We start from the raw sequence: 25,211 nt of genomic DNA on the forward strand, positions 1-25,211 counted from the left end.
AGAGACAGGACAGCTTCTGTTCTTAGATGTTTACAGCCCAGATCACCACATTCAGCTTGAAAAGAGCTGTGCTGGCTTCCTCTGGTAACTTGGGTTTTTTCTCCAGGGCTGTTCAGTGTTGGTTGAGCTTCATTCTTCCATCTGAAATGGGTGTGCTAAATACACAGCTGCAAAGTTGAAAATTAAGGGGAATATGTCTGCAAGTCATCTCTCTCCTTCTTCACTCCCTCTCTCCTATCAAGAGCTGGCATAAGTGAGAGCCAGCTGCAGCTTGTCTTGGCCCCTAGGTGGATTTTAAGGGGTGGGAAAAGGAGATTTGTTGAGCAGATGGAAAACAGAAGCCTCTTCCAGTCTCAGTGGGTGGCAAGAAAAATTGCAAAGCTGAGAAGAAAAAGACAAAAGAGGCAGGTCACTCACTCCATAACAGAAACAACTGACTGCAAAATCAGTGGTTTTAGGTATGACAGACTGTTTTGATTTACAAGAACATTTACAAAATTCTGTAGAAAAAGGTGCACTGTTGTCCTCTTCCAGATTTTATCTGATTTTGGCAGGGCTGAATTTGCTCCTGAGCCAGAACTTGTTTGGAGATGTCACAGAATGAGATTACAGTTCTAATAGTGCTAGTTTTCCTTCTATTATTTATTTTTTCTCAATTATCCCCTATATGGCTTTTTAATTACTTTTATTTTATTTTCTCCCACAACAATTAGAAACAACTTCTTCTGCGAGTTCGGTTTTATAGTAAGTTGTTATCATTCTGAGATAAATGTTCTTGTTGATTTGATTTACACCTTATACCTGAAAGAATAAGGAGTGTGTGGGAAGCAATTAAAATGACTCAAATGTGGGAGGGAATTCTCAAGGCTCTGCAAAGCACAGCAGGATGAGCCAGAACCAAGACAACATGAAATAACTGTACATGTGAGATTGCTAAAGCTCTAGGTAATGCTGCAGGTGTGAGTAGTGAACGTTTCATGTGACTGTTTCTTGGCATCCAGGCGGATGAAAAATTAATCCAGTATGGAGAAGATGAGGAGAATGATTGATACTGAACATTACACTGCATTTACAGTGGTGTAAATCCTGATGAAAATGGTTCATTTGTCCTGGCAGACTGTTGAAGTGAGTCAGTGGTGAGTCAGGTCCACTGTGACTAAGAGAATTAGGGAGAGTTTTTCTCCACAGAATTCTGTCTTTAACTTCTGGCTCTCACACTTTTTTTCTGCTCAACACTGTTGTATGACATAAACAATAGACATTTTGCCAAATACCTCTGCCTTTACAATGCTACCTGTCCCTTCAAACCCAGTAGATGATATGACAGCTGTTTACTAACTTCTCCGTTACTGTGTACAACTATTACTGAGTAATTCTTTGAGTTCTTCTGCATATGCAGGACTCTGGCTTTGCTAGAAATGTGAGTGGATGTTTTATGTGATTCCACTTAAAGCCTGCTAACTGACTAGAGTGTTATATTCCAAGCACAAAGGGTATTGTCTGAATGCCATCACTCTAATTTTAATATACCCCTTAGAATTCAGTTTATGGAAGCCAGTATAGTCCTTTTAGTGTGCCTCAAGGTGGGTGCAATGGCAGAGTTATCAGTGTGTGCATCCATTGATAACACTTGATGGTGCAGTGCTGTGCACCTTCTTCATGGTACTCCTGAGAGAAAGACAGGACAAACATCTGAGCCCTAGATTTTACAGCCTTTTGGATTAAATGCACATTTTGCAATGTGGGTTGAAGCACTGGCCAAGAGCAGGAGGGTTGTATTAACATGTGGGAATAAGCAAGAGCAACCCCTGATTGGCTTTGTCTAATTGACTTGATAGAAAAATTTTCTAAGCCAGTTCTGTGCTGTTGGGTCAGAGAATTATTAGATATCTGATGTAGTTATAGGAGCAAGAATTAAAACCTTATCTCAGCCAAAGTCAGGGAACTGCATTTACTAACAGAAATTGGGAATTTGCCTTTATAAATCAATGCAGTGACTGATTAGGCTATTTTACAACAAAATGCTGTATTCATTCAAAAACTTTATTAAATTTCATGAAGATAAATATGTGGAGTTCCTTTTTATACCTGTGCTTCATTATCAGTTTCCTGTACATTCCTGGCACCTAAAAAAATCACAATTCATTCACATAATGGCCTAATATCTTAGTAAAAACAATCACTTGGGGAATGAATGAAGAAGTATAAACAGGATGAATTAAATATCCATTAAAGTTAATGATTTTCCACCTTTTTTATTTATGTACTCTGAAAAAAAATGTTCCCAGTGAAAGTACATTCTCCTCAATGTTGAGTTTAAAATGATAGATAATGAAGCAAGTATGAAATTATAGATAAGGGGAGCAGAACAGAGCCAGCAGTTTTTAAAGGAAGTCTTCCACAGAGTGCAAGAAATGTCAATGTGATTTTAGTGGAGGAAAACTATGATAGTTGAGGGGGAACACATATCCTGAGGAGATGCTCAGGGAGCTGAACTTGTTCAGCCTAGGAAAAGCGATGGCCTTGATGGGACCGAACTGTGCTGTTCCCATACCTGTAAGGAGGCCCTTGAATATGTGGAGACAAGCCCCTTACTGAGGCACATGGTGGGAGGGCAGGAGACAACTGTTATAAATTTAAAGCAGTGAGGTTCTAACTGGATAAAAAGGGAAAAAAATCACTATTAATAACTAAGAATAACTACTGTCTGTTGGAGCAAGGTTCTCAGAAGTTGTGCCATGTCCATCCTTGAAGGTTTTCAGTATTCAACTGAAAAAAATTACTGGGCAGACTGATCTGAATTGAGTATCAATCCTGCTTCGAGCAGGAGGTTGGATTGGATGAATTATTCTATCATTTTGTGATCGCTTGCACACTTCCTGGCTTTAAACTGAATTCTATTTCTATTGCCTGTTCTATGAAGTTTACTGAAGGAATATCAGTGTCCTTTAATGAACAAATGGAATGTCCATATGAATGGACATTAGTCAGGAAATGGAGACAAAATACACAAAAGAGAACAATTTATTGTGTAATCAAAGTTTTACACTTTCACCCATCCCTGCATTGCCGAAGTATTTTTCCCCTTCCCATCCCATACAAAGAGTAGCTTCCTTCCACTTAAAAAAGCAACAGAAGTCAAGTCACATATCTTCTGTAAGATGTTTAATGCTTCATTTCAGATTGAGGAGCTGCCTGATGGGAAGGGTTATTGCCTGTCAGTGGTTTTGTGCTTTATTCTGTTTCCCTTTGCTTGGACAGGTGGTTGTCTGGTGATGACACAGCTCTCCAACAAATTTGTTCCATGTGAAAAGCTTTTAACTAAGAATGCTTTATACCAGTCTTCTGAGGGCTTTGTTTGTGGGTCAGGCAGCTGCACCATGCCTTGGCATACCCCTCAGCTCAGTGTTTTGTAGGTTGTTTTTCATTATTTCTATTCAGGGTAGGGTACAGTTAGGACTTGACTTGGGAATTTTAGAAAATGAGGTTGGCAGGATTTGGATCTACTTCAATAAACAACACTTAGTGGTAATGAGGAACTATTATAGCAACTATATTGTATTATACACTCTAAATGGAAAATATGCTTTGATATGATTGAATCATTGCAGCAATTTAACCTTTTGTCACTTCCACAAACTCTTTACTCCCTGCAATAAAATCTGTCAATTACCCCTATGCATTTTGGTAATAAGATAGATTTTTAAAATTGTTATTAATTTTCATTTTTACAGGAAGAAGTTTGCTGATAGCTTTTAATTCTCAGGAAAAGAGTCAGATAGTTGTAAGTTTATCTAGTATATGAAACGATTTTCTGTACTTTCTATCTTCCCTTTACTAATTACTTCGTTGAGTAATGCAATGAGGATGTACTCAGACTTCAGTGATGAATCAGACATCAGAAATCTTGAGTCTTCCTCCCAGGACTCAGCTCACTCTGAGCTTTAGGCTGCTCAGTTTCTCCCGTGTCAATCCATAAGCAATTGTCGCTCATAAACCTCAGTAAAAAATTATATCAATGACACTTCTAGAAACAGCAAGAGACATCAGACAAGCAATGTCATTATGGTAGAGTTACAGTTATTGTGCATATCATCTTTTATACATTCTACTACTTCATCACTTATGGCAGCCATAGCCAGAAAATGAGCAGAGTTTTTTGCTGAGCTGTCTGCAGTAATGTAATATACTTTTCCTGGGTGATGACAGCTAATTTAAAACTCAAACTTAACTAGTTAAGGCTATTCCTTTTGGTATGAACTGCTGTAGAGTTTTTTTGCTAGAGCTGCATGTTTTCAAGGCCTGGTGATCCTACTGTTCTGAAGATTTTTGAGTAACCCCCCTTACTGTCTCCAAATTGTGCTTTGAACAATGCAATTCACATTTGCCACATCAGCTTAATTCTCCTTTTACTTAGTTCAAGCCCTCAAGTTATGAGAAATGAGAAAAGGTGGCTGTATGTACTCTGTTGCAGAGCTCTCTGGTCCTGCTTTAAGTGAAGATGAGTTTGTCAATGTGCTGTGGGACAGGTTTCAATGCTGAAATAGTTTTTGTGCTCAGGGCAAGGACTGCAGGAGGTCTGTGTTGATCAGCCCAAATTCCTTCTCTGCAGAGGAATCCTTCACATTCAAATGGTTCTCTTGTACCTAAAAGGAAAGAAGTAACTCATAAAACTTTGTCTCAGATTGCTGAGGACTGTTTTGACTCAATTTAAATTGCACACTAAGAGTGCAACGTGGTGATTGTGGGAAGCTGGTTCATGGTCAGTTGAAGAAAAATTAAATTGTTGGTATAGGTACTGTGTTATTACTAAGAACACACTTTGCTATTCAGGTTTGAGGTAATCTCAGCTGAAAATTAGTCTTCAAATTATCTTCACAATAATACTATCTTCACATCTGGATTCCTAGGCACAAAGACCTGGTGCAGTCTTGAAGCAAATGTAGGATATTGAGGAGGTTTTTCCAAAACCATCACTTGAACTGTAAGAGATCTCTCAGAGATGAATGTTGCTTCTTCTGTGCCCTGAGTGTGTTGGTGTTTTATTAAACACTGAGACAACAATCTGTCAAACTAAGCTTTCAAACTGTGCAAGGAAGGAGTAACCATATGGTTAGGCATTTGTTTTCTGCATTGAACTACCTCACATTAATATAAGCAAGAAGAGAAAAAAAATGATTAAGCCTTTATTACAAATAAACCAAAACTATATAATATTTGCTGTTCTAAGCTTATAAAATAGCTGGGTTCTGCTGGAACCAATTGTTCATCTGTGAGAGCAAGCCCCTGAAATGAAGGGACAGGAGAAAGGGGCGCTGGTGAAAGCCTCCTTGGTACCCAAGGGACTCTATGATTCAGACTCAGGGGCTAGGTTTGAATATAATTTATGATGCCTAATCAGGGTAACTGCATACACATATCAATAAATACTGTTACTTAATTCCTGCATCGGCTGCCCAGCCTCAGGGTCAGCTAGCACCTCTCATTTAGAAATATGGTGTGGTCTTTTTTATATGCTTCAAAGTGTTGAAGTGTCTGCTATGTCTTGTCTTCTGTGCTTTGATTAGAAGAAGGACCAAAAAAAAAAATAAAAGGGGCAACAAAAGTCACTGTCAGCACTTAGACTTATATGAAAATTTTTGAGTTTGTGCCATTTTAATTCAGAGATACTTATGCAAAATCCATTGGAGTTCTCCTGGTGTGATCATCAGCAAAAGAATCACTGTACTTTCTTCCCCTAATTTTTCTGTTACAGTTGTGTCTGTGTCATAAAAGAGATCTTTCTGTGCCATTCTATACCTAGTTGATATTACTGACTATGCAAGTGAATTCAGTAAGTGAATTAAAATTATATATTTGGTTGTTTTGTTAAATTTAAGGAAATAGACTTTGTTCTGTGATGCATCCAGGTTATTTGAGAATCTCTCCTGGCAGTTTATTTTAGCAAAGAGGTAATTTAATTCCCTTAGAGATTGTTAGCCTGGGAATCGTATCATCTGTGCTAAATCAGTTGAGTTATTGAGGTTATGCATTCCATTAGCAATGCTTGTGCACTTCCAAGGGAAATTGTATTTCTTTTCGGTTTGATATGCCAAACATAAGTTTGCCTGGTGATAATTAAATACTCTTCTGTGCTTTAACACCTGCACTAGGGCAAGCAATTTTAAACCAGAAGTTTAAGCTCAATGCTGATACTTTGTTGTCTGGTACTTTAAAGGTGTTATCACAGGTAGTAGTGACCATCTTCCATGTCTAAAATTGCAAAGATCACTCTGAAATCTGCACAAATGATAACAAAAAGAGTGAGCTGGAGCAGAGCTGTTTTCAAAATGGCAATTCTGATGCGGTGTGTTGCTCTTTATTGCCAATCTGAAATGCTGCAGCAGGTTTTCAGGAGTGAATCAAGTTAACATTGATGCAATGAAACCAGAGATTCTTTAACCTAGATTTACTGCATTCCTGTGATTGGTACTGTGAATGGCAAAATAGCCCCCACACACAGATTACATTCTTTAATGTAAATGCTTCTGAAAGCTTTGAAATTCAGTGAATAAGAGCTAGAAAAGTCACCTTTGTAGTAACAGGGTTAAATTTCTAGATTGACAGTAGGGGATTTGCAGTGTGAGAGCCTATTTGCATGCTGAATGCAGTGAGGAAATAGTTGATAGTAGTTTCTTAAAGGCATCCTCAATCCGAGCAGCACTTTCAATGTTTTTCAGGTAAGCAAATTATGAGACATTCTACATGGACCAACATTTGCATTTTTTTAACTTCAGGAGAATTTCTACTAAATTCAGGCTTAGCTTAATCTTAAGTTAAACCTAGTTTACTTTAGCTCCAAGCTGTAGAGTTACTCGGTCTCCTGGCTTCTATTCCAAGTGGAAGTGGCATTTACCTTAAGCCATTTAAACCATGGACAATTCTGTCTGGCATGGAAGAGTGTGGGGTCAAAGAGGGGAAGGGAGATGCCAGGATCTGGCTTTCAGTTCCTTAATTTCTGTAGGGATTTTGAGTGCTGGGAGCATTTGCAAGAGCTGCCTTTGGGACTTTGAACTCTGTTTTGTGAGTGCCATCTGAAAGATGGGATGGGAGTGCAGTTTGGAGGGACTGGCCCATGTCGTTCACTCAGCAGAGCACAACTCCATGAGTGCTGTTATTGTCATTGGCTCAAGCCAACATTGCAGGTAATTGAGAATTTAAATATATTAAAATTGGTAAGTTACTAAGCAGTTCTGAGCAAATTGAGGGCTCGGTCCTGTTCTCATTCCAGTCAATGAAAACAGTGATATTAAATTATGTGGATTAGTCTCTGAACAGATGGCAAAACTCTTGGCCTGTCTGTGTGAGAGTGTGGGTGCACAGTACCCAAAGATGCCTGATCTGGGACTTACTGTCCTATAGGCAGGCTACACTCATTCCTCATGGAACTGTTTTGTACAAGTTACCTGCAAGACACTTGCAAACCAGCTACAAACATTCTTTGCACAGAATGGTTTTTGCTGAGCATTAAGATTATGTATTCAGTTGATGTGTGATGAACTTATGAGTTGCAAATCTGTGCTCAGTCTCCCAAATTGCTCCTGCAGGTAAGTCCTAAGCTACCCTGCACTAGGTTTACGGGGAAGATGTGTTCATTGCATAAATTTGTTTCTGTCCTGTAAATTCAGAGACTTAACTTTTGCACATTAGCTTTTCTTGCTTTGTGTAGGCAAGACCGTAATTACATTTTAAAGCATGAATTGTCTAGAACGACAAATCAGCATTGTGGTTGTAGGAGACTGTTGAACTAATTGTCATTGAACTAATTGTCATTGAACTAATTAAATTATTCATATTCAAGAGGATGAAGAAAAACTGCTAAATTGGTCAATATTAATCATCTGTCCCTTCTTTCTGAGCAGGCAGGAGAGAAGCATTATCACCCAACCTGCGCACGATGTGTCAGGTGCAATCAGATGTTTGCAGAAGGAGAAGAAATGTATCTTCAAGGTAAACCAATCAAAAAATAAAACAGTTACACTTGGCTCTCTTGCCCACACCATAGGCTTGCACAGGAGAAATTCAGTATTACAGAAGGAGTTGTGCAATAAAGTATGCAATGGGAAAAAAAGTCATTTAACATAAATATGAGCTGAAATCCTTCATGTGTAGCAACTTCCAGCTCTACTAAAATGATCAAAGAAAACTGCTTACATGGTTAAATACAGGGGAAAACACCAGAAAAAATAAAGGCTTCTGTATATGTCTTTGGCAGTATCTTTTCAAAGTAAAACAGAAAAGAGAAACTCAGTAGGATGTGGGACTGCGCGGCTGGTGTATTATCCTAAAATCACATGCCTGCCCAGAACTGTGTTTACAACTTCTCAATTGTCCATGGTTTTCTAGAAGTATACTTGGAAAATTTTCCTTAAGCTGGAAAAGTTATACTTTATGTAGAACACAGCAGTGGTCTCAGTAAGATCTAATTATGGTTTAGTATTTTATTTTAAATGACACTTTCATTGTCACTTTGGTTTGCAACAAGAGCTAGCTCATTAAAGGACACAGTGATACTTGTCTATGCTCATGAATTTTCTGTCAGGAGCCAGAAAATGCTGAAGTTCTTCTACTTGAAAAGGATCTTAGCTGTGCTAAAACCCCATAATTAATCAATGCTTTTAAAAAGTACATCAAACTACAAATTTGCTTCTAGATTTCAAACGTTCTGAAAGTTGTTTGCAAGTCAATCTTCTTTTTAAGTTCCATTTGTTGTAAGGGCGGATATTTGTTAGGATTTGTTCTGATTATTCGTTCAAATAATAGCAAGGTATGCTCAGGTTCTCTTAATTTAGATCCATTTTACTGTATTTTCTGATGCATGGAATGTTTAGACCAGCTCGCTGTCATACCCTTTTTGTCTTCACATGTAGAGCAGTTTCCATCAGAAACTGGTGTTAATGCCATGAAAGATCTATAACCAGTTATTTGGACTGTCTAACCTGTTAAGTAATAAAAAAAAGTTGGAGCTCAGGGTTTTATAATGTGTCCTTCATCCTCTTAATAAACTAATGTAAAGTTTTAGGTGTTGCATGTTCCTTAACAGAAATCTTCAGTGGTCATCCAACAGGCAGCTTTTGGGTGAAAGGACATTTTTTATTCAGTGTGAAAACGTTTCCCAGACAGTGTTACTTGGCTAGAGACAGGAGTGGGTAAAAAAAAAAAAATCTAAATGCTTCTTAAATCCATTGGGATAATTTGAAGCAATTTATGGGACAAATGATGGAAACTCAAATCCACTTGTAAGTGGAAGAGAACTTAGCATTAAATTTAAAGGTGCTATAAAAATGTTTCTTAGTCGTTCAGTAACAAAAAATCCCAGTAACTTAGTAAACATAATTTATCTGGTCTGTTCTTATAGGTACTCTTTTACTGCAAGAGTTTGGGTTCATCTGAGTTATTTTTGTGAAATAAATGCTAATGATCTCCATCTGTCTTCTGGGAAATAGATTCTGTTTCCATCTTGTTTCCAAAATCCACTAGTTAGGAAACTATCAAACTGCTGTAAAAACAAAGCATTTCCAATAACTCTTCTTGATACTCCCCACCCAGTATAAACATTAAGTGTTTATTATGCAGAGGTTCTCAGATTCCAGTTTAGTCAGGCAGAAGTTGTAGTGCACTCACATTGTTCACCTCTGGACCTTTAATCTGTGGTGTGTCTGAGCTCAGACTGGCAAAACCATAAAGGTTTCTTCTTACTATTAAGACTTGCAAATAATTATTTTTTTTTAAATCATTACGCACATTCCATTTCTACTGAACACTATTTTAAGCATCATGTTCAACTTTTTGAAATAGTTTTTTCCTTTGTGGCTAGTGCAAAACTATTCAAGTTTCTGTCTCACACTCATTGTTTACTTTCATTAAGATGCTCATTCAATACCTGTATGCAAGAAAGAATTGATTCATTTGGTATCTCCTGCTTCCTCCACGATGGACATTCCCCTGAGTTTATGCAGTTCCTTAGTAGCTAGAAGTGTACTTGGACAAACATGTGAGAAGAGCAAGATTGGAGCAGTGAATAAATGATAGACTGGATTTTCAGCTAGAGTTACATGGCACAATGCTGTGTACAATTCCATCCCACCACGGCATGCTGTGTATGAGCCAAGCCTACTGCTACAAGAATATGTATTACAGGAGTGTAGGAAATTCTAACTATATATAAAGACAAAATTTACCATGAAACAGAGGCAAAGCCCATCTGGACACAGCCCTGCCTGCTGTAATGGGACCTCCCTGAGCAGGAGGTTGGACTGGTGGAGCTCCAGAGATCCCATATCACGCTCCTTAGGAATCAGATTGTGATGTTGATCTGCCATATCGAGGTACATGTAGCTTTCTGAAGTCTTTTAAATGTCTGTGATGAGGCTCAATGGGATTGAGGGGCTGTCCTCTTGACCTCTGAAAGTGTCCTGCACTAGCAGGGGAATTAGTCAGTAACCTATGTCTTATAAAACCTTTTAGGAGGGTTTAATAAGGTTCTTATTTTGAACTTTTTTAAGATTGTTATTGTGGAACTGAATTAAGCAGAACTTTAAATTTACTTTGCAGGAACATCCATTTGGCATCCAGTTTGTAGACAGGCTGCAAAGGCTGAAGAAAAAAACAAGGTAAAAAACCTGTATTTTTTTACCCAATGTTATTTGATTGCCATATTATTCTTATTATTCTCTATCCTTTCATTTTGCTTTTTTTTTTCTTTTTTCTTTTTTTTTTTTTCTTTTTTTTGCGCCAGGCATGGATGGGAGGGTTTGGAAAATTTTCCCTACTGTAATTTTAAATCTTAAATAATGGGAATCCAGTTTGCTAATGAAATGTAATCATGTAATATAAGTACTCTACTTTTAATCAGTGATTAAAGCTATAGATAAAGGAGAATGTTGGCCTAAGAGTTTATATATATATAAACTCTTAGCATATATATATATATATATATATATATATAAGCTGAGTAAGTAAAAATGTGAAAACATGAATAAGAAAAACTTCTGTCTGATTATGATGTTATCAGTTCATGACCTCTTCTCTTCTCATATGGCTCTGAACTTAAAAGATCAGAGGACTTTATTTGTTTTTACAAAAAAAATTTCCTTGGAGTTTCTGTTTCATTATTTTTTTCTAAAATGTTGGCAAGCCAGCCACAATTTAATTTAATCCCTGGCTTTAAGTACCTCCTTAAGTTGGATGATTGTGCACCTCTCTGTGTGCAAAGGGAAAAGGGGGGGAATTCTGGCAGAAGATTAGCAGATAAATAAGCTGTCCCTAGGAATGAAGAATTAATGATCCTTCTGAAGTGGTGGGAATGAGTTACAACTATCTCATTTAATGTAGAGGCCAAGTGTGGGTTTTTCACTTCTGATGTTCTCTGATGCTCCAAGTGTTACCCTTGGTATCCTTGTTCAAAAAAGCTCTGCTTTGGTTCGAGTCTTGGAGGAAGGCACATGGGACAAGTCAGAACAGCAGGCAGCATCCATAAAAAGATTGTTAAATCTGGTGTGTCAGAAAGTCCAACTTAGACTAAATTACAGCTTGAAAAAAAAAACCAACCTTGTTTGGGCTTTACCCTAAAGGATCTTTGCTGTAGTTTTTGTACCCATGTGTTGAGAAGTGATTGCTTGGTGTTGTTTATGACAAGCCCTGAATATCAAATAATTTTCCTGAGCCTAGCAGTTTTTCCTGGAGTTTTTCCTATTTTCTGATCTTTATGTTCACTATTGAAAAAATAAAACCAGAAGGAAGGATGCCATTTTTAAGAGAGTAATAATGAACTTTTCAACATAACTTGTACAGTCTGGAACGAGATCTACTGCTTGAGAAATTTACTTGCAGTAAATTTACTTGGTCGACCTTGCAGTTTTTTGTTTTCAAGTTATCTGCCTATATATAGATATATGAGCAGCATGTAATTAAAGTGGGTGATAAAAGCAAGAGGAGAAAGTGGCAGCATGCTCCAAAACTTTGGAGATGGAGTGGAGGGGAAAAAGAAGTTGTGAAAGAGAGTGACAGCATAAAGAAAGATGATGGGAGAGTGAGATTTTAAGCAGAAGGGAGGATGCTGGAAAAGACAGGAGAAATCAAAGCAGCAAGGGAAAGTAAGGTTTATAAAAAGGCATATAGGGAAAAGAGGTAGATGGAAGAAGAAAAATGTGTAGTACAGAAAATGAACTAACAGAGGCAATAGAGTCAACAAAGGTGTGAGGTTTTATTGAAAAATCTGGGAGATTATGGGGACCAGGCATGGATGGGGATGCTAAAAGGGGATCATGAAGAGAATAAAGAACATGTGTGAGATGTGGCATGTCTCATATCCAGTTATTTAGCCACGAGTATATTCCAAGTCCTTCTTCTCCCTTCACCACCCAGTTTGTGGAGGTGCTACTCCACAAGGAATCTCCACAGTAGATTCCCCTGCCAGGTGCAGGACCTTGCCCTTGGCCTTGTTGAATTTCATGAGGTTTGCATGGCCCCACTTCCCAAGCTTATCAGGATCTCTGTGGATGGCATCCCTTCCCTCCAGCGTGTTGTCCCCACCACAGGGCTGGCTGTCATCTGTAGGTTTGCCAGGGATGTGCTCAATCCCCCTCTCTGGTCATGGAGGGAGATATTAAGCATTCCTGCTCCCTGTAAGGACCCTTGAAGAGCAGCACCTGTTACTGGTTTCCACTTGGGCAGTCCAAAGAGGTTACTGGAAATGTGCAAGGCTCATGCTGGGACCTCCAGTGACATTGATGCCAATGGAAAGCCATGACTGGGCTCTTCCAAGGAAAAAAGGACTCACCTCTTGTCTGTCCTTGGAAAGACCCAGAGCTCCAAGAGAACCTCTGGAGGTCATTTTGTCCAACCCCTCTGCTCAAGCTTGGCTGCCTTGGGGCCAGATGCCCATGAACATGCTCTCAGGACACAGAAAGAAGCCCTAAAGCTTTCTCTGAGAATCCAGAACTGTTATTTGACTTTAACAGGGTTCAAAACATTGGAATAATGTAATTTTCTAAAGTTATTTTTCTCTTCTGCATTGAGTGTCCTGTAGGGACCTCATGAAAGAGAAATATGGTTTGTACGTGACATTAGTGTATCAGTGACACTTTCAAGTCATTTACACAAGTTCTGGAAAACTGAAAAATGCTTTAATTATGCAGAAGAGATGTTTAATTATACTGTCTGTCTTAAATGATCCTTTTCCATGTTTCACTGTGAGTAAATGGCGTGGCAGTGTGACATGTCCAGTCACATTGTAGAATGGTTTGATGGCATAAATTTGGAGTAAAAATGTTGCTGCTGTATTGTCTTTTAACTGTCTCTGAGAGTGCCCAAAGGCTGTCCTGCCACCCCAGAAATGCTCTGGGCCATTTTGTTCTGAAGAAGGGATAAGAAAGCCATGTGTAAAACAATTCTTGCACTTTTAAAAGGTTAAATTGATTGTCTGCAAGTGTTCTTTTATTTTTAACTCCATATTTTGAGCTCTCTATAATATGTCATTTTTGAGTGGTAGAAGTTGAATTAAATTAAATGTCTTGTATGCTTTTTTTTTAAATAACTGTTACATTATCTTTGACTCTCCTGTATTTCCTATCTATTTCACTTCTCCTGCCATAGGAAATTAGGACTTCCTCTGAGAGTATTATTTCTGTACCTGCTTCAAGTACATCAGGCTCCCCAAGCCGTGTGATCTATGTGAGTATTTCCCAGTGAAATTTTCTCTGTGGGATGGGAAAACCTCATCCTTCCTCCTACAGTGTAGCACTTTATGTGGAAAGCTAGTGCCTCTAAACCACTGCAGTTGGTGATTCCTCTAAAATGGAATTATTTTCTCAAGTTTAAAATATTTGAGTACTGTATTTAGTGTTACAGAATTCTGGCATTTTTCCTCCTATATTTTGTGGTGTATTTGTAGCACTTACACTACAGCTAGAGCTGGCTTATACCAAAGCATGCAGAATACCACAGTTCTCTCTGAAAAGAAAAGTTTAAGTAAACAGTACATCCCACAGGTAGATTACAAGCTTAGATTTGAACACAACTTGTTTAAATTGAGCTCCTGAGCCTGTATCTGATTGCTTATGGGAACTCTCATGTGTGTGATTGCAGGACTCTGCCTGTGCCAAATGCCAGTCCCTCACTCAGAGGACCTTTGATGTGTTTATGGTTTATGAAACACTCTGAAAAGCTCATTGAGAGAATTTAAAATAACAAGTATAATAAAATCTTAGGGTTTTTCTTTTTTTCAATACAAGATCAAAATTTCTGTAGTGTAGTGATCATGGCCAAATTCTCAAGGCTACCCGCAATAGATAAAAAATGCAAATGTGGTATGATCCACAGAGATATCTCTTGCAGGGCTTGAGCATTTCCAGGGCTTTTCTTTCTCTTGGCCAAGTATCCTTCAGGTGTGCAGGTCATCCCCATCAGGTAGAGCCATATAGTGAGAAATTTGCTGGAGATGCAATTGACTTCCAGACAGGTTATTATACGAATAATAAGGGCTTTTATCTCCTGCATAGAGACAAGCAAAAGAGTGCTTTGGATACAAACTTGTCTTTTTTCCTCAAATATAAGTTATTTTGAATACAATACGTGCACTTTATGGAACCTGCAGTGGAACAAGTGCCCCTTCTCTAGATGCTTCTCAGTGATTCTGACTGCTGCTGAATACCAGTGCTATATTACCAGCCAAGAAATGTCATTGTGAACACAGTTCATTGTGCTGGGAGCCTATTATCATATAAGCATTTTCTTTGGCCAGATGAGCTCTTTTTTTCAGGCAGGCACCATCTCATTGTGTTTTTAAGCATGAGAATTCTCGTAAGATTTATATGTTTTTAGAGACATTTATCTAACTGCAGGATGACACTGTTTTTATTGATGTTTGTGTTACAACTTTAAACATGCTTCACTGGCTCTTAAAAGTCAAGGATGAACCTCCATTCTCCTTTTCTGTTTTTGTTTGTTTGTTTGTTTGTTTTTAAAGGCTATCATTAAATCAGTACACAACCCTGATGTTTTTTACTATAATATACAGCTGAGACTAGGAAAGAATAAAGTTGTCTAGCAATATGAGTCGGTCACAAAAAAAGATTACCCAGAAGAGTGCTAGTTCTTGTTCTGTCTGTCCCATCTCTCACTGCTTAATTGTCAAAACTTGATTTTGATTGATTAATCAATCCTATTTTGGCTTTCACAAACCGGAAAGTAAAAAGAATTAAAAACATGTTAGAGACTTCTATATTATCACAATGGTCCCTTGGCTATCTGTTTTTACATGTGTTTTCTGTTACAGGAGTGTTATGACATACAGACATGCTCAAGATCTGTCTTGTGTGCTTTTGTGGCAGTTTTTTGCCAAACCTAAATTCTTGCTGCCCCTGAAAGGAAGGTCCCACCCGCACATGGCCCTGTCCCTCTCTGGCTGTGCCTTCCCAACCCTCTTTGCTGCTAATACCAGTGTGTACACAGAGATATGCAGTCAAATTTGAGGCCAGACTGAGCTAAACAATAACTTAGGAAAACCTCCAGACAACCAAAGAGGAAAAAAAATTAAAAAAAGAAAAATAAAAAAGCCCAACCTAGCTGTCTACATGACTTCTAATGCTAGTGTAGACGGCAGAACAGGGTGGGATGGTGCACACAGGGCAGCAGCTTTCAGCAGTAGCATAGATCCAGTCATTAAAGTTGTAGTAAAATTGTACCTTACCAGCTGGTGAGCTCTGTGGAGTAATTCATGGACAGAAGAGTTTAGAGAAAACAGTTCCATCTTAGGAACTGTGAGTATGTTGTGGTCAGAGCAGTGCTGAGCATCATCATGGGCACCACCCCATGGCAGGGCAGCTGTGCCTCTGGGCCATGGTGGTGTGGTCACATAGGGAAAGGTGAAAAAAGGTTTTTTTTTGACATAAATGTAAATCTGCCTCATACAGATGGTTTACTAAAACCATATCACTTCTTCATCTACTGATAACAGAATTTGGTGTCTTCTTGCACTGAGAGAGGACACAGGCCAGTGCCTTTTGAAGGTAATGGGCATCTTTTCGTGACCTGTAGGGATGACTTCATTATATCCAGGCTGAAATTTGCCCTAGCCCTCGGAGTCCCTAATTAAAAATTTGTTGATTTCTAAATTATGCCATTAAATAAGGTTAAAATAAAAGCCCTGCTTTATAGTGTGCCTTATTTTATTAAGGCAGAATTAGATGCTCCAACCTAATATATCCAACTGGAGGGCTTACATTAGTTTACATAGCTGTGTTATATGTGCTGGCATACAGGGAATAGAAATCACACTATGTTTTTATACAGATCATATTCGCAATTATATGTTTGTAAAATTACATATTCCAAATGAAACAGATACTCTATACTTATATTTAGGGTTTTACCAGAACCCTAAATACCAAATTACTGAAGAAATGGCTTGGAGCCTCTCGGCTGTAATTTGAACTCCATTCACATAACTGAATGTCGGTGAAACAAATAAAATAAAAATACAGTGTAGACTCAATGTTTGAAGAATTGAGTGTTTAGAAAGCAACTGGATCCCTAAGGTGTTTCTTCATCCAAATTTGCCCACATTGTTATATCTAAACTGAAAGGAATTGCATAACAAGTTAAGTTTTACTTCTCTGACATCTGAAATCTAATGGGAAGTTTTACATCTAGATAGAGAGCCAAAATTACTGTAATTCACATTTAAATATTCCCAATTCTGAACTACTTTGGATTCACCAGAATAATGGCCAAAAACTTGGGTACATTAACTGAAATCACAGCCTCTTTGGCCTTGTTTGTAGGTATATTGCTGCCCAAAATATTTCTGGGACAGATGGGACAGACAGATTCTTTACCTTTGCATTACCTGTCTCTGCATCAGAGCTTCTGCTGCCCTCTCAGCAGGGAAGGACTTACTTTCATTAAGGGGATATTTCATTGCTCTTTAGCTTCTTAAAGGAGCTCCAAAGAGAGTGAGATCTGTAGATGGCTGAAGAATCATGTACTTGGTTAAAACACATTTTTTCATTAGTTTTGAGGATGGAAATATATGATGGTGATGGCACCTTGGTTCTGCTTTCTTATTTAAGAGTAATCTTCCTTCTTTTCATGCAGTTTATGTTTGCACAAATTCATGTATTTTTTTAGAAAAAGGGGTATCTGGAAGTTGTCAGACTAAATTTTTCCTGGATTATTAACCTGATAGAAAACTTCCTTGGAAAATCTATTGAACTTTTCTTAGCTTATACCAAGAAAAAACAGAATTATGGCACACATAAATCCTGGATATTTTTGTATTTTTGCATGTGGAAAACATTATTACAGTTTTATAGATGATCGTACTGAGATTTTCTGAGCACAGCAAGATTCACTCATCATTTTGTTGCCATCAAAGAGCTTATCCTTCTGAAAGCTTGAAGTGGGAATGAGACCATTATGCTGCCCATTTCTCCACTCTCAGTGTGGCCAACTTGTCATCATCTCTACAACACAGTGTGTGCTGGAGACAGTTTTGGTGCAATTATCTTAAGGGTAATCTGTGCAAATGTGGCAGCTTGGTAATAAATGACTCTTCTGGAATATGTGTAGTAGGAGGAGAACAGGGACCAGCAGAGTCCTTTCCCTCTGTTGGTTGTGTGAGCCTCATGAGAGGATTTGAACTTTACTTGAGTGGCATCTGTGATCTCCCCCCATGGTGCAAATCCATCATCTGCTGGTTTGTGACCCATAATTAAGGGCTGTTCAGACATAGTCAGGAATGGAGGTGAAGCTGTGGGACACAACTGAATGGGAGAGATCAAAGAGCTGATTAATGCTTTTCAGCATCTGGAGAGTAAGTTCTGGAAATACGTACTTGATTATTCACTACTGCTTACAGCAGGGTAATTCTGCACACCAAAACCACTTCAAAATTCAGTGTGTTTTGTCTAAAAAAAAGACTACAATATCTGTCCCCTATATCTGTTTGTGCATCCAGGAGTAAGTGGGATTATAACCAGGGAATTGGAATGATGCCACGCTACTCCTGTTAGCCAAATGCCAGTGACAAGGTAAAGGCAACAGTATATAAAAGAAAACAGCATTAATATTTAGCATAGTGTAGTAAATACAAGAGATTTAAATGTTCACAAACAAAAAAAAAAGTGATTTATTATGATTATGACTTTCCTACCTACATTTATCTTTCCTTGTCTGATTGCATCCTGCTCATATTCTTCCTTATTCTCACTGCTTTCTTTCCTCCTTTTCTTAGGCAAAGCTTGGAGATGAAATTCTTGACTACAGGGACTTGGCTGCTCTTCCTAAAAATAAAGCCATCTATAACATTGACCGCCCAGATATGATCTCCTATTCTCCATATATCAGTTACTCTTCAGATGACAGGCATAGTTACGGGGAGGTACTGAAACATGGGTATTTTTTCACTCTGAGTTTCAGGTTTTATGTGCATCATTGAACATGTTGCTTAAGACTATTAACATGTGCATAGCGGGTTTTTTTTTTAATGTAACTTTTATAGCTCTAGTTAATTGAGTCATGTCATCCATTCATTCCCAATGACTTCCAAAAAAAAAAAAAGAGAATAACAACTAAACCCAAGATGTTAATTTCTGTTATTTTCATTTTTTAGTTTGTAAAAATTAAAACATTGCTTTCTATGATCATTTTTTAAAGACATGACATGTAATTAAAATATTTTTCCATGGGAGTAGTTCTGCATGCGGTAGGAAACAAGAGCCATTGCTAATTATAATGCAAAAATGAGAAGCAAAGCCAAATGTCTTTCATGATTTTTGTTTTTAAACAAAGTGTACCATGTTCTTTTGGTAACAAAACAATGGTATCACTTTCCTGTGTACAAATTTCTTTCAACTGTCCCTTACTTAACTTCATCCTCATGTCATGCATGCACTTCAGCCTTTTCATATGCAGAGCTAATATGATACAGTTTGTGCTAATGAAATCTGATTTGACACAATACTAACATACTAATAACTAATACTAAGTCTGGGCTTTGTGAATCATACTTGTATATAACTCCTGTCATGCAAGTTAGCTTTTCTTCTCTGAATGTACCTGCATTTCATTTGACTTTCTGATTGCTTTTCTACTTTAAGCTAAATTTTTACAAATTAAACCTTTACAATATGTTAGATATGAGCAATATACATACAGTGTAGCATGGAAGTCTGCTTTGTTCTCTCCAGGTGTCAGTAAGTGAGCAGAAATAAATGCAATAGTTAATGGTCGATATTTATAAAAGCCCTAGTCATGCTATCACTTGCACCTTTTACACTGAATCAGTACCACTAAGGTCTCAGTACCACTGTCAGGTGAAGTGCAGTTCCTATGTTGGATTTTGCAGACTTTCTTCCAAGCCCACAGTGCTGAACTATGATAGCTCCATTATAAAGCATTCAAAAATAATTAAATTTTATTTGGTAAAGAGTTTAAATGGTATTCAGGTTTCTGATTTCACAAAATGGAAAGCTGCTGCCTCACCCTGAACCTGTCAAGCATAATCACTTCCTTTCCATGCTGCTGATGGCTGTGGCCCTCCTCAAGTGCCTGTTGACATCCAGGCTTGGCAGAGGTGCACAGACCAAACATGGACTGTGTTTGCAATCTAACATATTTCCTGGTGCTCCAACTATTTATTATCCTTGATATTACCAGGGGAAAAAAAAAAATCCTGTCTCCCAAATTTCAGCATCCTGGCTTCTTACCTGCAGCTGCAATACTTTCAGTCTATTTGCTCACCTAACCAAACATAGTGTTTGATTTGGAAAAAAAAATGAGCAGCAGATTGTCAAATTACATGATGTTTAATTGAAAATAAATAGTGCAGGTATTTTTCTTTCCCTTAAAACTGTCAGTTCTAGTCCTGATTTTGGAGGTCCTTCAGTGCAGATTTAATTAGGGTTTGCGTGTAGTTTCAGGCATTTTAACTGGGAGTTCTCTATTGCCCTTCTCTGTGCCACAGGACTGGCCTCACCATACCCCAGGATTCTGTAGCAGAGAAATCACTGAAAGACAAATATGAAGTTATTTATATATTAGTTCTTATGTACTTAATTTAAAACAGATAATTTTAAAAAATGCCCTAACTTAATTGACAGGTGTTTTTCCTAACTGTATCATGTGTTATACATGAGTAGTGATATTTTAAGAGTAATTCTTCTCACAAGTAACATCATGCATGAATTTGTATCACTAATTTGTTGTGTGTTGCTGTTTGCAGTCACCTCAGTTGCTCTCTCCAACACCTACTGAGGTAATCCCCAGTGCCTTTGTTCTCCTCTTCTGACCCATTTTGTGATGCATAACCATATTAATAACCAGCAGTGTCTGAAATGTGGGATTTGCCCCTTGCCTCTACAGTGCATGGGGTTTACAATTTATGATTTTCAGAGTGTTACTTGTGTTCAGTATGTGCTCTGCTTCTGGATTGTCATCTGTATGCATCTGTCTCCACTGTCATCCGTGTTTCTGCTTTCCAAAATAAAGGTTGTATGGTGGTCACTTCTTCAAGCTCTACTGAATAAATTATATTGGGAAATATGATTTATGTTCACATTTAAAGCTGCCAGTGTGAGCTGATTCAAATTAGTGCTCGGCATAGATTTCTCTTCTTTTATTATTCTCATTTTTTTATTCCACAAATAGTTAAATTACTTATACTATTTGTGTGCACCTACTTTTAAATCATTTGCACATACCTGAACTTCTAGGTCTGGTATTTTGATGTGCATTAATTTAGTTATTGTTTCAAGAAACATCACTTTGGAAGCAGTGAAAGCATTTAATGTATTTTCCCAGATAGTAAATTCACTTCCATATCATGGGTCTGGCTATTTTCTCCATTATCCCAATTTTATGCACTGCAAAATTTTGATAATCATGGAGAATTAAGGACGTTAAGAACTGGTTAACAGAGAAGTTAACCAGTAGAGATGTAACTTTTTTGATAATTTAAAAATAAAAGCATGTTTCATGTAATATTTGGTGACATGGACTAGGTTGACTGTTCCTTACAGAGACACAAGGTACACAAAGGTAAGGACTGAAACAATATGAAAACTTGATGTTTTGTAAGATTATAACAATATCCTTTAAATTCAGTTACCAAACTGCCAATATTAAGTTCCAGAAGAGATACTGGTGTGGAGGTTGGGACTGCCATGATTTGTGTATACTCCCATGTTACCCAGCTTCTCTGTGCTTGCTGTCTCTTTTTAAGGAATCTGTGATCAGGTGCTTGGGCATCATCATCATTTGCAAACTTGTCACCATCTTTGTTGCAGGGATTTTACGTTAGAGGAGAGTTGCACAGTGTCATACAATTGGACGCATCACAGACCATTAGCTGACACTCATATGGTATTTAAATATTACAAGACTTGTAGAGCCATTGCAATGCTGCTTGTAATTCTCTCCACAAAGGTTAGAGTGGGTATTACAACATGTGGGTACAGTGGGAAGGAAACATATCGAGCTGGATGTTGAGAGGAGTTGGTGGCAGAATTCCTACAGGACACTGCACCCTTGGGAAGGCATCAGTTGTTCTTTGCTTTTTGTAAAACTACTTCTGAACTGGATGTTAAAGCAATAATGCTGCTGGCCACTATACTAAGCTGATTTTCCCCTTTTGAAAATGTGGCTGGTAGTTCTGGGGTGACGTTGAAGGGACGGAGCATATCTTGTCTGGAGGATAAACCTGAAGATATGAGAATATTGTACATCTCTGTAGAGTCAAGGATAGTCCCAGAGAAGCCAAATTTACTACATTCATCTAAAGATGAATGTATGGACATAATTAAGTTGTTCTGATACGAGTTTGGGAGATGATGGTAGGGCTAATAGGATGTATAGTTTGTTTAAATGATGAATGATCCAGTGGGAATCACACAGATTCCTAAAGGCATCCCCATATTCATGATAAGAGACTGACACTTGATACAGTGTAGGATATCTTCACTCTTTTCTGCTGGAACAGGAGAGGGGAAGCATTTTTTTGAGTATGACTTTCCATAAAAGAGCATCTGCAGGTTACATTCATTTGTTTCAATGAACTTAAGCCAATTCTCATGTGTTTTAAAAAAGGGGAAATTTGAATTTTCTTTTATAGCAAGTTTACACAAGTCACTTCCCTATCTATTTCACTCAGTAGTGCTTTTACTGTTAGGAAGACTCTACTTGCAAGTTGCAGTTGCAGTTTAACTAACTGTTGAAAAATCAGTGGCTTGGAGGGGGTGTACATGGTTTTGACTGGTTGAAGCTGAGGATTTAGTGGGAATTGGATTGCATTAATGGCTCTGCACAATGGTGCAGTATTAATGCTGATGTGTTTATATTGGGTTTCTTAGGCTAATGATCATGTTACAGTGTGCCACACTGGGCAATTTATACACAATCAGTTTCATGATGTAGTGAAACCAGGAAATGCTGATTTTTGTGTTGTCTGCAACCATTATGCGTCTATTCATATGGGTAAAAAGTGACCATAATGCTGTCATGCTGACCTGAGCTCATCTTCCACCCAATTTCATTTGTTCAGGAAATTACACTGTCCTGAAGCAACACTTTTACAGCCCTTTTCAAATTAAATTGTAATTTTAAATTTATGTCTGTGCTGACTTTCCTGGCAACATGACCATTCTCTGGGACTTGGCAGAGCTCTTTCAGTCACTCTGCAGGTGGAGGTGGTGAAAGCCACCTCATTTCATTAGGATTTCATGGAATCTTAGGACAGCATTGACTCCCACAATTGACTCCCACAGCATTGACTCTACACAGCACAGAAACACATGAGGTGGCACATTCTGCCTGTTTGAGAAGTTACTTCTCCTCCCTAATAACATGTGTTTTCCCTCTTCCTCCAAGGGCGACCAAGATGACAGATCTTTCAAGCAGTACAGGACATCAAGTCCTAGCTCTGCTGGCTCCCTGGGCTATGGTCGGTACACCCCCACCTCCCATTCTCCTCAGCATTACAGCAGACCAGGTAAAAGCAACCTTACTTATTCTCTAGATTTTTCCATTACTTTGTATTATGTTGTAAGTAGAATTGACTTCAGCAGTCGGGGGTTTAAGGGGAATAGCAGTTCCTTGCAGGGATTTATTTACAGTGAAAAGCGAGTTCCATGGGGAGAAAGGAAACAAGTGCTTCAGGAATGTGCATCCAAGAAAACAAAACCAGGCATTTACAAAAAATTGATTCTGTGTAGACACAAGATAGGAGGATTTAAGGGACTTAATCTCATCCTGCTTGAAGATGTACACTCATTCCACAGTTCTTCCAAGCTGTGGTGCAGTAACAGTGAGTGCACAGAACCCAGGAGGGAGATGGAGTGACCTTGTGTTACATTCTTGTACCACAGGGCCATGGTTCATGTCCCCTCTCCACAGTGCAAGAGCTGGAGGAATGACCAATTCTGATGGCTGAATTTTGAAGGCCAAGTTGCTTTAGTTGAGAAGTTTACAAAGTGGGTTTTGCAGCTTTGAGCTGTAATAGCAGCTGTGTTGGTGCTCTGGTCACACAGACAGGAGGGATGATCTCCTTTTGACCTTTGCATGGGAATGCTTTACAAAACCCCATTCATATCTGGGCTCTGTACAGGATTTTATCCTTGGAAATAATTGGTGAAATTGCTCAAAATTAATTGTATTTTTTCTCTACTCCATCATTTAGGTGAAGAACACAGAGCATTTATATTATTTTTTGTTGTCTTTTAATTTCATTGGGGATACATTATAATTCTAAACTAGTTTGGAAAATGCAAGTTCTTAATCTTTCCAGGGGAAATGAAGATTTTAGAGGTAACAGAAACAGTTTTTACAGGATTTGAATATTTGTACTACACAAAGTCTTTGACAAAGTGGATATGAGGTGGAGTAAAAAAAAAAATCTATTAGAGTGACATTAATCTCTGCTGAAGGTCTGGTAGCTGTCACACCTCATCTTAGTAGCACAATGCTAAAGCAAGCAGGAAAGACAAAAGGAATTCCAAATAAAATTGAATGCTCTAAAATTTAGAAGATAATCTTCATAATCACCATTTTTAATAATTGCCACTAATCCTCCAAATGATGTTATCAGGATATCATTGCAGCAAAGCAGAGATGACTTGAGAGTATTTTTCAAGGTACTTAATCACATATGTAACTTTCAGAGCTCAAATAACTTCAGGATGTTTCTTCTAGTATTTAAATTAGCCATGCACTAGAGTGTCCTGTGCATTGTGAACAAAATCCTAGCAGTGTGCAGCACCAACAGTGAGAACTGGACCCACTTGTGGCACAGTTCTCGGCAGAGACAGAGAGGCTCTTCCCATTTCATTTCATTAGACCCATTATGAGCATTTCTCATTCCCTCTTGCAGCTTTTTAATGTGCAGGTTTTCCCCTGAGTGCAGCCATGCCTTTTGTGGTGCCTTTTCTGGAATATTTTCTGATGCCTTACAGTGGTTTGGGTGATGCCCTTTCTGTCTGCAGAAAGCCCCTGTCCCTTGGCTGACCCCATGGTGTGGCCACTGGCATGTTTTTAGCAATAACCAGAGAAAGAGGAAGACTTAAATGTAAACTGTATGTTCTCTAAGCATCAGGAGGAAAATGTTCCTGAAAAAAAAGGATGGCATTGTAATTTGTGGCTTTCAGTAAGTGAACTAAATAGTTTATTTTCACTTACTCTCTGTTGCCCCCAGCTGGTACTCACAGTCTTGGTACCAGTAGCTGCATCTCCCTGCCCCAACACCCAAGCCTTACATCTACATTCAGACATCATTACATCCCTTTCTTCAAAGGTAAGGTCCAGGAATGCAAAACCGTGCTGTGATAATGTAGATTTATTCAGCTGTGTTTCACTTTTATGTCTGTGCAAGCATGGCTTCCACTTGGATAAAATTTGTCTTAATTTTGTGCAAATGCTTCCTTGATGTACTGTATAAGTTTTACAAACTGAGTGAGTATGGGGTGTTTTATTTTTGCTTTTTCAATGAGTGTTCAGTGTCTTTCAAAGGGTTAGAGGGAAGGAATTTGCTTTTATAATGAAACTGAGGAAGGAAAATATTTAAAACTCTGTTAGTTCTAAAATACCTTTACCCTTTCTGGTGATGCTAAATAGTATAATAAGCTTACACATTTGATACAACATAGGATGATCAGTTATCTAACCTTCCAACCTACATTTAG

The 25,211-nt window shown here is 38.2% G+C and overlaps 1 protein-coding gene across 7 annotated transcripts in view; it reads left to right on the top strand.

Annotated features, from left to right (window-relative positions):
- ABLIM2 (actin binding LIM protein family member 2) overlaps positions 1-25,211 on the top strand; it is a 130,846-nt gene that overhangs the window by 72,380 nt on the left and 33,255 nt on the right. For 2 of the 7 annotated variants that reach the window (XM_058023895.1, XM_058023896.1), the window contains exons 7-13: positions 7,902-7,989; positions 10,594-10,652; positions 13,636-13,713; positions 18,275-18,421; positions 20,264-20,296; positions 22,906-23,026; positions 24,725-24,823. In XM_058023895.1, the coding sequence (XP_057879878.1) occupies positions 7,902-7,989; positions 10,594-10,652; positions 13,636-13,713; positions 18,275-18,421; positions 20,264-20,296; positions 22,906-23,026; positions 24,725-24,823 (625 nt within the window). The remainder of the gene's footprint in view (positions 1-7,901; positions 7,990-10,593; positions 10,653-13,635; positions 13,714-18,274; positions 18,422-20,263; positions 20,297-22,905; positions 23,027-24,724; positions 24,824-25,211) is intronic. The other 5 variants (XM_058023898.1, XM_058023900.1, XM_058023899.1 and 2 more) reach the window with 3 other exon arrangements.

The sequence above is a fragment of the Melospiza georgiana genome, chromosome 5, assembly GCF_028018845.1.
Source record: "Melospiza georgiana isolate bMelGeo1 chromosome 5, bMelGeo1.pri, whole genome shotgun sequence".
Lineage (NCBI taxonomy): Eukaryota > Metazoa > Chordata > Aves > Passeriformes > Passerellidae > Melospiza > Melospiza georgiana.